At 37.3% G+C, this 13,366-nt stretch overlaps 1 protein-coding gene across 1 annotated transcript; it reads right to left on the bottom strand.

The window, feature by feature from the left end:
* Positions 1 to 4: 4 nt before the first annotated feature.
* LOC127161585 (endonuclease domain-containing 1 protein-like) lies at positions 5 to 13,143 on the bottom strand (the record flags this gene model as incomplete). Its single annotated transcript, XM_051104328.1, has 2 exons — positions 12,848 to 13,143; positions 5 to 952 (listed from the first exon to the last, which is right to left on the bottom strand). Coding segments are annotated over exons 1-2 (1,230 nt in total), but the record flags the coding sequence as incomplete, so codon positions are not given.
* Between the last annotated feature and the right edge of the window lie 223 nt (positions 13,144 to 13,366).

Consider the following 13,366-nt stretch of genomic DNA (forward strand, 5'->3'; position numbering starts at 1 on the left):
ATTTAACAGCATCTGAAAACTCGGATACCCCCCTCTTTCTCCGCTCATTCATCCCTTCCTTTTGTGGACTGACGTAAGTTATAAGACAAGAACTTCCAGTAGCACGCTTCAGATCTTCTGTCACATTGCGATAAGAGCTCATGCTGTCAAAGGCTAATTCTGCCGTCATCTTAGTCACCTTGAAGTTGTCTGTAAATTTGGTGTCAGTTCTGAGGGCTCTTTTCACTGTTTTGATCATGTTTTGTATGTCTGATCTTGATTGGACTGCTCGGCTCAATTGTAGATTAATTAACTTCTGAAAGTAAAGAACCTCACCTAAATTTGTTTTTTTAGAAAAACAATCAGCAAATATGTTAATTGACCGAGGCGATTTTGAGACCACCCTGTAGAGTTCACTGAGCCGTTTCTCTAAATCTGGGATAAGCATCGGAGTTATGCGTCCATCCGGCAGGTTATTTCCAATATAGCCAAAGGAAAATGACTTTGCGTCATTGAAGCGGTCTTTATAACAGACGGCTGTCCAGATGTGAGAGGGCACAGTCACTCTTTCTGGGTCTTTAGAAGTTCCCCTGTATGGTATTTGTTCATTTGCACTGGGGACCGTCCCTGTGACAATGTAGACTGTAGCAATATTATTCATCGAAAATTCTTCATCTGGCTCATCCATACGTTTTCTTTCTAAATCAGAACTGGAATACTTCAGTAATAAGAAAGTCCTCAGCACCTTCTCATAGTTCTTCCAGTGGATTCCGTTGAAACACGCGTCCATCGGAACAGCATTGGTCGGTGAGAATGTTGCCTTTTGTTCTTCACTGTATTGAAAACTGGGGTACAGATAACCACGGTCGTATCCGGTGTCACTGTAGTTACTGCTGATGGCTTGGTTTTCTTTACAAACCATTGTATAATTTTCAAAGAAAATATTCTCAATTGTGGATCTAGGTTGGGGAATCTACAGAAGAGAAGAAATATTATGTTAGCTGGTTACTTTGATGTTTATTTATTTTTTTATTCTAAATTGTATTAGGGGATTGTATAATGGTATACTGTAACACTGTAAGTGTTTAGTACAGTACTGTCTTTTAGGGTTGGGAGCCAAACATAGTCCTTTAAAGGGTAATGACCGTATTGCGTCCGTGCTGATCACTGATTTAGCACTGAGCACTGATTTACATTAAATCAATCGGTACCAAATTTCGGTGCCTGAGAACGCATCTGATCGCGTACGTTACAGAGAGAGAGAGAGAATGAGAGAGACCCTGTGATTTGATTTCACCCCTGCAACTCCTTAAACACACACAACACAGGACAAACTGAAATGTTCTGAAATGCTTTTACATTTCTAGAGCCATATTTTCTGTGGAAATTAGGAATGATAGGAATTCATTCATTAAAACAGAATTACTCTATATTTTGGATGAATAAATCAAAAGTATATCCGTCACTTAATTCGATTCGCAATATAGACTAGTGTCTGTACATATTAAAATGTAAAAAGACATTTTAAATATGAATCCTACATGTTTCGCTTGCCTCTGTATTAGGGATTTAACGGTGAACAGATGTCACGGCTCGGTATGTACCTCAGTTTGGGGGTCATGGTTCGATAGCATTTTAATTTACAACTTTAATTGACAAACTTTAATTTGCATTATTAATAAAACTTTAAATGTGTTTTAAGTGGATTTTGCTGGCATAAGGAAACAGTTTAAGTAATCACGCGGACACACACGCACACACACTAAACATATCAGTTCCAGCACTGCTAACTTGACAGCGCAGCTGGTACTTTTTCAAAATAAAATATAGTGAACCAAACATCAGTGCACCCACTTCACAGTTTCAACGTTGGAACGCGACTAAAGTACAAAGCCTATAATTTACATACTAAATAATAGTTTAGCATTTCGATACAGCACAAATATGGAAATGTTATGGAATATCTGGATTAGTGCCGAATGAGAGAGGTAGGATACACAAGCACAAGCTCCATTTCGCTAACAGTTGAGTAGCCTTTAAAGTAACGTTATACTCCTTTGTCAGAGAAAGACGCGTTCAGAATCAGCACATGATTACTGTCTAGTGGGCTTTTTCAAATGCGCAACTCACTGCTGTTCTTCTGCTGGCGGTTATCAAACAGAGTTGCATTACTGCAGGCGCCCCCTTCTGGATTGAGGGTGAATTGCCTGTATTTGTTGTAAGGCCTCATGCACCGAGCCGAGATGCCCGTACCGTGACAGTTCGGTACAAATGCATGTATCGTTACACCCCTACTCTATATATATAAATGGCGGAGACACGTTTTTTGTTTCCATCACAGAACCACAGCAGGAGTCTGATTTAATTTATCAAGTGAGGAGAGTTAAGTCGAGCTGTTCGACAAGAAGAGTGAGGAAAGAAAGACAAGATGATGGCAGAAGAAACCACATGCAAAAGTCCCTGTTTGGCAATATTTTGGATTTTGAAAAGCCTGTTGACTTTTGCTGTTTATCTAAGGCAGTGGTTCCCAAACTTTTTCTGCCGGGCCCCCCCTTTTGCAGAATAAAAAAAATTCAAGCCCCCCCACCCCCTTCATTTACACATAAACATAAACACAATTTCAGAAGGAATTATTGGAAATGTAATAATTATTACAATTATTATAATTCAGTGTGTGACAATTTACTGAAACAAAACCTAGTTACTAGGAACTAGTTACTTTTAGAGTAGAAACATTAAAAGTAGAGCAGGCAGCTTTACTATGTAATGTTTTTTTTTATGTTACAGCATTCATTGTTTTTTAAATAGATTTTCTTAATTTTCTCATATTTTTATGTCTTTGTTGTAGTTGCGATCTCTGAAGTAGATTCATCATCTACCTCATTTACCATCTATCTATGTTTACCTGGCACTTGTTGTCTTTTCAAAAACTTGTCCATGTTTAGATCAGAACTACTATGCGTCATTCATTCATAATTTTACTCGGCTAACAGTTCTCATTTCTGATATCAATTGCACATCTAGTGATCTGTTATTTTATGACAAATTACAACTGATAACAGACAGCTGCAGCGGGTACTGCGAGTCGTCTGAAATTCATATTTTTGTGTAAAATTATTTACATGTGGCAAGTAGCCGTATAATAAGCAAGATAATTTAACAGTGGGGTCTTGTATCACCCTGAAAATGTTTCTTTTTACATAAAAATCTAGGGATGTACCGAAATGAAAATTCTTGGCCGAAACTGAAACTGCTTTGTAATAATAATTATGTATTATTTTATTAAATAATATAGTCATTTTGTAAGACTTTTTAATTTAACTAATTTAAATTTTTTGTAATTTTAATGATACTGAATAAAAAAATAATCACAAGCCAATAAAATAACCACGTTAATCAAAAGTAACAATAAAATTGGACAGAAAATATATGAATATTAAATCTCAATATAAGAAACGGAATAAGATATTAGATTAGAACTGTTTTTGGATTAATTATCAAAATAACGTATAGTCCTGAAAAGCCATTATTATCAGAGCATGTGATCAGAGCATACCGTCACGAGAGGGTCGCGTCATTTTACCAGTGTTGTCCAGTACAGCAGCACTACAGTTACAGCACAGTATGTGATGCTATTGCAAACAGGAACAAGTATACATAGACATTTTCTGTCGGTGCGTTATTTGAGCGGACTTTGCTTTTCCGTTGAACATAAGCGGTACACGAGTGGAGCCTTATATGGGCCGTGATCAACTCAATGGAACACACATTCATAGAGCGGAATATTGAGTGGAGCGTCACACATTGAGCGGAGCGCGCTGAATACTGCCGGGCAGTGCAGCAGATATTTTCGGCCGTTGTTTCTTTCGAATCTATATAAAAAAAGGGCCGATTGTACACTAGCCTTGCCGCGCCCCCCTTATCATAAATCCGCACCCCACCTGATCTTAGGTGACAGGGTTTCTGCAGGTTTTATGAGGGTACATTTAAGACTTTTTTTAAGACCAACTAAAGAAAAATGTAAGAAAAAAATTTGAAGGGAAAACAATGCACCAAAATCTGTTCTCCATGTTCTCTTTATGTGCCTAGGACCAGGTCTGTTTTAGGCTTCTCCGTATTTTTATATTTTATACATTCACCAGTTATAGTGATGATATAGCGCTGGTAGACTTTGCTTTGCTTTCACTTTCGACACCGGCTGGGAAGGCATTTAGTGTCTCCTTTAGCGCAGCTGGAACCCAGCAGGCACAGGACGTCAACATGATGTCAGATTGACGTTGTACCCCAACCACTATGACGTCTATCAGACGTTGCATTTTGGTTGGAAATGAAAATCGGGTTGACGTCAGAACCCAACGTCAGGCCGACGTCAATGTCCAATGCTTAAGATGTTGGCTTGACGTTGGATTTTGGTCACTTTCCAACGCACAGAGGTGTAAAATCCAGGTTCCGTGAGTAAAAGTCCTCCCCAGTATTTTGTTCCAATCACCTGGATTTGCTAATTAGCACATTTTTTCAACCAGGAGGACAGAGATTGGACCAAGTCCTTCCTTTTGAGTCTCAAGCAAGTCTCAAGTAAAATCCCAAGCCCCTAAAGAGTTAAAGTTAATGAGATAACTGAATGATGATTGTGTTAGTGATGAACATCTGCTGTTAACAAGCAGCACCACTGAAAAAAAAAGAGAAACACAAGAACTACAACTGACTCGAATCAACTGAAAAAAAAAAAATTCATCTCTCAAAATCTGATTAAACATCTCCACAAACAGCATCACCAGCTTCACTCATTACTAACCAGACTGACTTTATTTCATGTCTGCAGAATCTCTTATTAAGAATTATAAGAGGTTTAGATGTTGATGTTTTATTGGTCAAGAAAAAAACACAATGTCACCATAATTGTGGTCAAGGGTTGCTTTAGATTGTCTCTTGACTCTTGAAGTAATTTAAAGTAATTTCAATACTGTTTTACTACAAACATTTGTGCAATGCTGAATTGAACGCTTGCAGCAGCAGATTAGCTAAAACTCTCTCCACAGAACTCATTTGGATGAGCATCATGAAGAAGTCTCTCTCTTTGATTTATTGAGCTACATGTAGCTATTGCACAACTGCAATAAAAAAAACCCTATTAAACAAACATCACTGTAATGCTTCAGTATCAGAAGAAAAAACTGCATTAGCTCAGGCTTTAAGACATTAACACTTATCATACGCTCCTCAACAGTGGTGACAGTAATTAGTTATACTGCAGTGCATGATGGGAGTGTTTACTATGCTGTTACCCAACATGCTTTGCAGCATGAAGCGTTTTGTTGATTGTCACCATTGCTGAGATTCATATGCTGGTTCTTGATGTCTGTGTGTCTCTAAGTAGTACAGATGTTAAAAAATGTTTCGTGCATTATACAAGTTTTAAATTTATTCACTATAACTGTTAGAAGAACATTATAGGTGCTTAACCTGCGGTAGTTTTGATTTTAGTTTTAAAATCTTAACATAAGAAGTAAAGAAAGTTATTTTGTATGTGTTCATATAAGCTCTTGATGATCATCTCACCATATGAAAGCTCTGATCTCACTGCTTTACAACAACATATGCATTGTGACAGAGAAAGATCTAACCCAGGAGTCAAGGGTCAGGAGCACAACTAAAGCAAATACTGATCTCCACGATGGTGACATCATTTTAACCAGTAAAACGACAACATATGATCCTCTGTAATAACAGCAGGTGTTCATCACTAATGCACAATCATCATTCAGTTATCTCATTAACTTTAACTCTTTGAGGACTTGGGATTTGCCTTGAGACTTGAGAAAGAAATGTTTTGGTCCAATCTCTGTCCTCCTGGTTAAAAAAACTGTGCTAATTAGCAAATCCAGGTGATTGGAACTAAATACTGGGGAGGACTTTTACTCACCGAACCCGGATTTTACACCTCTGACAACGCAACCTAAAAACAACCAAATATCAACGTCTAATGATGTTCAAGCTTGATGTTGTGTGGACGTTACCACTATGACGTCTATCAGACGTTGGATTTTGTTTGCCATACCTGACGAATAAATGTCAGTATTTGACATCAATATGACGTTGGTTTAAGATGTTGGCTCAACATTGGATTTTGGTCACTTTTCAACACAACCTAAAAGCAACCAAATATCAACATTATTTGACATCGTTATTGGACGTCAAATAACGTTGTCCTTAGATGCTGGCTAGACGTTGAATTTTGGTCACCTGACGTCACAACCTAAATCTAATCTAATATTAACGTCATATGACGTTGTGTGCCTGCTGGGAACAGTTTCGTGTTCAAGTGCACACATTAGGGTAAAGCTTGCCGCAAAGCACCTGCAAAAGTTATTACCATGAATGTGGCGGGGGGAAATATTAAGGAGATTTTTGAATTATTTAATAATAAACTAGTGTTTTCGGAGTCAGTGTCGCAAAGATAAAGCTGCCAATCCTGACTCACCATCTCCTCTTTCGACGTCCGTTTAGAGAGAATGCATCTTTACAGATTACATAATGAGAGAGTTTTTGTTTTCAATTTGTTTTATTTCGTTAAAGTAGTAATTTAAAGCTTTCTATAGATATATTTATCATGAGCCGCTGAAGATGCAGTGGATTACATTTGTTTGTGAAGGAAATCTTTAGTGGGGAGCAGCCCTATTAAATAGCCACTAAACATCTCTGTTAAAGTTTTTTAAGTATTTTATACACGTTTCCGTAGTCGGATAAACTCCGCTTTCAGAACTGTAATGTCCATAACATTGATTTTTTTTCCTCTAAAACACAAAAGCAAAAATTTAGACAAAATCGATTTTAGGTTTTGTAAATAGCCAGCTCTTCACCATTCAGCAGATAGTGTTGCTTCTTGTTTACGCATTGTAAATCGCAGAAAATTTACAAAATATGTTGTCTCCCAGAAACTTGTCTTTTTTTGTCACGTCCGTAATTTTTCTAAAGAGGTTTAGAAAAATATAAAGAGATGGTTCAATATATTGGTAATGGATACCATTTATGAGATTTATATTTCAGGTTTTGACTGAAAATGTCATGTCTGTAACGCTAGAATAGCCCAACATTCCATGTTTTTCTTTTTAATTTATAAAAGTTGTAATTTATTGAACTATGCTTGAGAGAGTCACACTGCAGCCTTCATAACAAAAGGTCCATGTAGGACAAAGAAATGTTTAATGATTGACTGCATCTTAAACAATGCCAGTATTAATTATATTTATTTTATCTTGTGGGACAGTAAAAAATGCCATGTCACCTCAACAACCCATTTACCAGTATTTTAGCCCGGTGTTTCCCAACCAGAATATGTGAGCGGAGAGGAGCGACAACAATTTCCCCTCCGCGCTCCGAGCATTTTATAACCGCTCCGCTCCAGCTCCGCTCCGGGTTCACTGTTTCCCGCTCCCGCTCCAGCTCCACTCCACCCTCACTGATACCAGAAACACTGCTCCGCCTTTGCTCCGCGTCTAAACTATATCAGTATGTTTGAAATACCACAGTTCTGTTCATAACATATATTGAAAGAAGAAAATAACAGAAATAAAACGAAAGTATAGTTTTAAAGCGGCTTATTGGAACACTAGTGCACAAACTTTTTTCCTCATGCCAAGCTAACATGGTTGTCAGTCAGCATTAAAAGGTATAATTGCTGCTTTTTGCAGTGCATATGTTTGTGATAAAAATAATAATAACAATAAGTTTCGTCAGTTATTTTACGTACAGATCGCTGCATTTCTTATAGATTTCTTCTCATTTGAAATCAGATACAGATGAAGTACCACAGTAAGTTTACATTTGTTTGAATGCATTATTGAGAGAGCGACTGGTTGTGAGTAAGTGTTGTATTAGTTTAAATCACACTTTCACTTGAAAATATTCAGTATCTTGAAAGAACAAACTAATTCCCTGAAAACTATAACTTTCTGCTCATGTCCATTGCAGTCGTCCTAGTCTTCACATTATTTCTGATTTGAGTGATCCATCTCTATCAAGCTAGCTAAAAAGGCTATGTTTAACACATGAATTCTTGCTAAATATGCAGTTATATTATGGGTCGTTGTCATGAATTGTACTCGTGATGGAGCGGTAGTGGGGCGTTCTAGGAGCGAGTAAAAACCACAACGCTCCGACTTTTAAAATTTCCACTCCTCACTCCATTAAAAATCACACCGCTCTACTCCCCGCTCCGCTCACATACTCTGTTCTCAACCACTGTCCCACGGACTTTGCTGTGGAAAATTATCAAAGGCAAGGCAAGTTTATTAATATAGCACATTTCATACACAAAGGTTATTCAAAGTGCTTTACATAAAAGGAAGTAGAATAATCATAAAAACAATAATCACAACAATAAAACAAAAAAAAATTAAAACTTAAAAATTATTTAAAAATTGATTTAAAATAAATTTATAATAAGGATTATACATCGTGCAATCAGTTCGGACGAAGCACAGTGCTCATTCAGTAAATGCACAGCTAAACAGATGAGTTTTGAGTCTAGATTTAAATGTAGCTAATGTTTTAGCACATTTGATCTCTTCTGGAAGCTGATTCCAACTGCGGGCTGCATAATAGCTAAAAGTGGATTCCCCTTGATTTGTGTGAACCCTTGGTATTTCTAACTGACTCGATCCTAATGATCTGAGTGGTCTGTTAGGTTTATATTCAGTGAGCATATCTGCAATGTATTTAGGTCCTATAGGCCATTGAGTGATTTATAAATGAGTAAAAGTACTTTAAAATCAATTCTAAATATAACTGGAAGCCAGTGTAGGGACCTGAGGACTGGTGTGATATGCTCAGATTTTCTGGTTCTAGTCAGAATCCTGGCAGCAGCGTTCTGGACGAGCTGCAGCTGTCTAATGGTCTTCTTGGGAAGGCCAGTGAGGAGACCATTACAATAATCCACCCTGCTTGTGATAAAGGCATGAACAAGTTTCTCCAAGTCTTGACTGGAAACAAAACATATAATTCTTGCAATGTTTTTGAGATGATAGTATGCTGATTTAGTTACTGCTTTGACATGACTACTGACTTGGTTTTTAGTTGTTTGACCCCTAGAGTCAAGGTATGCATTCACCTTAAGAACTTCAGTTTTCTCCTTGTTTAACTGAAGGAAGTTCTGGCACATCCAACTGTTAATTTCATCAGTGCATTGGCAGAGGGAATTGAATGGGGCTGTAGTCATTTGTAGAGGTCAACCGATATTGGATTTTACCGATACCGATAACTAGGTTGGACCACACTGGCCGATACCGATTAATTGACCGATAGTTTTTAAAATGGATACTGAACGGAAAATAAATAGTGCTCTACAATTAAAAAAAAAAAAAGTAGCCTACTGAACCATACTTTGTAAATTAATAAAAAATATTATGATTAATTATATACTGATCATTATCGTTAGTTATTCATTAATATTAACAAAAACAACTAACATTTTTTTAATATATCAGTAAATGTTGAAATTAACACACTTAAGGAAAAATACTTCCATTCTACAGCTTTTTATCAATATTAATGTTACAAATGGACTCATATTGTAAAGTGTTACCATTACATCAACAATCAAGCTAAAGATGTTCATCTTTAAATATCTATACAAGGTACACAGTATTGAAACTGCATACATATGGATATTGTGTACTTTCACAATTTAACTGCTTCTATTCTAGAACATTTGTGGTTATCTAATTTGAATATTAAAATAATTAGTCACACAATGGGTAAAAGTACAGCACCGCGTCTAGAAGAACTCGCAGCTATCCGGTATCACACACACTGGACAGTTCAAGCGGCGGTCTACAAGACTTTACTTGATCACCAAACGGGCAAAAGTATACTGCTGTCTTTTCTCCACTAATGCAGCATCTACACTGTTAGAAAAAAAGGTCGGGCTCTGTCACTGGGGCAGTACCCTAAGGTACAAAAGTGGAAAGGTACCAATATGTACTTTCAAAGTACTAAAATGGACCTTTAAGAGGTAGGTGAGCAGAGGTGGGTAGTCCAGGGGTCAGAAAGTAAAAGTTCTGCCATATATTTGTTCCACCCATGAACTGATGAAATGATTTCACCAGAGGTGGAACCAAGTCCTTCTGTTCAAGTCACAAGTGAGTCTCAAGTCAAATCCCAAGTCCTCAAAGAGTTAAAGGTAATTGATAATTAAGTGACTAATTAAATGATGATTGTGCATTAGTGATAAACACCTGCTGTTACTAAGAATTACAGAGGTTTAGATGTTGATGTTTTATTGGTTAAGATGATGCTACCATCATGGAGATCAGTGTTTGCTTTAGTTGGGCTCTTGACCCTTTTAGTAATTTAAAGTAAATTGCTTCTAAGCAATTGCAATATTGTTTCACAGCAAGTGTTTGCACGTTATTGAATCAAAAGCTTATGGTAGCAGAGATAACATGTTAGATAACATGTTTTGCTTTTAAATCATTTGAGTGAACATCACGTAATGGCTATTCTCTGGTTTGTAGATTGACACAAATTATCAAACAACTGGATAAAAAGACGAATTAGAAAATGCCACTGTAAAGCTTAAATATTGGGGGGAAATTTGCAGCAGCTCAGGCTTTTAGACCTGAACACTTATCATACGATCCTCAACAGTGGTGACAATAATTCTTCATGCTGTAGTGCATGATGGGAGTTTTTACTATGGTGTTACCCAGCATGCATTGCAGCATGAAGAATTTAGCTGATTGTCACCATTGTTGAGATTCATATGCTGGTTCTTGATGTCTGTGTGTGTCTAAACAGCACAAAAGCTAAAATATTTACTTGCCCCACGTATAAAAGAACTCTCATTAATTTTGAATTATCACAACTAAACTTTAATTCCATGCCAAGCTTCACAGGACTGGTTTTTCAAAACCTAAACTTGAACACAAATAAAGCTACTTTCCATATAATCAGGTCACTGCCTGATAATTATCAGATCACATACAGTCTTGATCTCACTATTTTACAGCACTACATATGTTGTGGCATAGAGAGCTCTAACATAATTAGTCAAGGGTCTAGAGTCCAACTAAAGCAAACACTGATCTCCATGATGGTAGCATCATTTTAACCAATAAAGCATCAACATCTGATCCTCTGTAATTCTCAATAACAGCAGGTGTTTATCACTAATGCACAATCATCATTTAATGATCTTATTAACTTTAATTTTTTGAGGACTTGGGATCTGACTTTAGACTCCCTTGTGACTTGAAAGGAAGGACTTGGTTCCACCTCTGGTGAAATCAGCTGACTGAGTTCATGGGTGGAACAAACATATGGCAGGACTTTTACTTTCTGACACCTGGACTACCCACCTCTGCTTACCTACCCCTAATGGTACATATTAGTACCTTAAAGGTCCATTTTAGTACTTTGAAAGTACATATTGGTACCTTTTCACTTTTGTACCTTAGGGTACTGCCCCAGTGACAGTGCTGTACCTTTTTTTCTGAGAGTGTAGTCAACAAATTCATCACTTTGTAATGACATGAAAACATGCACTACAGTATACGTTTTAAATCCGCCTTTGAAGTGTCCCGCTCTGTGCAGCGCGCAGTGTCACATGTCTAAACAAACGGCATGTGCTGTCAGTGATTTCCGCCACTAGAGGCTGCTCCCGTGCTGTATAACAAAGACTATAGGGACTTTGTTGTATAATGAGGAAATTCTAAGCCACTCCAGCAACGGACCCGACCCGGAAAAACTATCGGCATGGATTTTTGCTGATAACCGATAGCTCCGCCAATCAACTATCGGCAAAACCGATACATCGGTCAACCTCTAGTCATTTGGCGATAAGGCTAGGTAAATCTAGGTATCATCAGCATAGCTGTAATAGGCAATTTGGTTCTTTCTTATTATTTGACTCAGTGGGAGCATATACAGGCTAAACGAGCAGCGCTAGAATTAAGCCTTGAGGGACTCCGCATGTCATGGACGTCCATTTAGACTTATGCTCTCCTATACTCACATAATAACCTCTTCCTTCTAAGTATCAAAAATGTTCTGTCTCTATTATATTTCATTATTATTTTAAATCAATGCTATTTGTCATCATTATGTCTTGTTGTGGGTCTTACAAATATTTAACCAATGAAAAGCCTTCAAAAGATCTTTTGACTAAACCATGTAATCTCATTGGATCCTCAAGTTGTCAGTCAAACCTCAAAACTCCGCCCTGCGTCCGTTCAGAATGAAGTGCTGTGATGCAGTTTGGAGACAGACGTCTACTTTGCGATGCACTGGTAAATAAAGAACTGAAGTTTGAATAAATACAATGGTTTCTTTGCTCAAGAAACACTATCTATAAAGGCTAATGTTTTGTGTTTGAAGAGAGGAGAACAGTCTTAGCATTTCCAGTCTTTTGTACCTTTTAAATATTATATGCATAGTAGTTTATCTTTTCCTGAGCGCCTATATAGCTACAGTAAACTTTCTTACCTGAAAAGTGATGAAAACAGAATGTGATTAATTTACTGCCTCTGAAACGGGTGTTCAAAAATCTTGTTAACTCCATTTGAGCATGATTTTAAGAATGTTAAGTACAAGTGTCTGATCGTTGATGGAAATGTTCCTCCTTTCTAGCTTTCTTTTTTTTTTTTTACTGCTTAGTGGTGTGCCGTTGGATTTTTTGCTTAATAAAACTGCCGCAGCTGAAAAAACGTGAAACAGTTTTATCCTACTATATATCTAAATCTAATAAAAACATATATTTTTCCCTTTCAAAAACTGCAGTTTTTTGCGAGTAGCATATTTAAAATGAAAAAAAAAAAAAATCCACAAACATTTTCATCTTTGTTAGATAGGGAGTGAAGCACATATTTACCCGTGGCTCTGCATGCCAGTTTTCTCTTCTTCCAGCAATGCTTAAGCAGTTAGCGTTAAATAAGTATGCAGTGTAGAGAGGGATCCCGTGATTAACTGAGTACAGGGTAGCGTAATAGCCATCATTTTCAAGCTTCTGACAGATTTTCTTTGCATTCTGATCCATTCCTCCTGGTTCTGTTCCTTTGTAGAAGACCTCTTTACACTCATCAAAGCTCGTGACCACTGCCTGAGCACTGAATGCTCCCAGCATGATGGAGATGAACAGAGCCAGAACAAACATAGTGTGAAGCTGCTCTTGTGTTAAAGCACAGAGACGCCTGAAGCTCCTGCCTTAAGTAAAGTCAGAGTCAGTGATGCTGTTGTGGGTGTGACTAAAAATGAAGAAGGAGAAGAAATGAGGAATAAGATGGGACATTCACTTCATCAATTCTTAGGGGACTAATTTTAGAGTGGTCACATGTACTGAGAATTTAATTTCACGTGAAAAAAATTAGAGAACTTTTGAATGCTGCTCTGT

Source organism: Labeo rohita, unplaced genomic scaffold (genome assembly GCF_022985175.1).
Source record: "Labeo rohita strain BAU-BD-2019 unplaced genomic scaffold, IGBB_LRoh.1.0 scaffold_677, whole genome shotgun sequence".
Taxonomy (NCBI): Eukaryota; Metazoa; Chordata; class Actinopteri; order Cypriniformes; family Cyprinidae; genus Labeo; species Labeo rohita.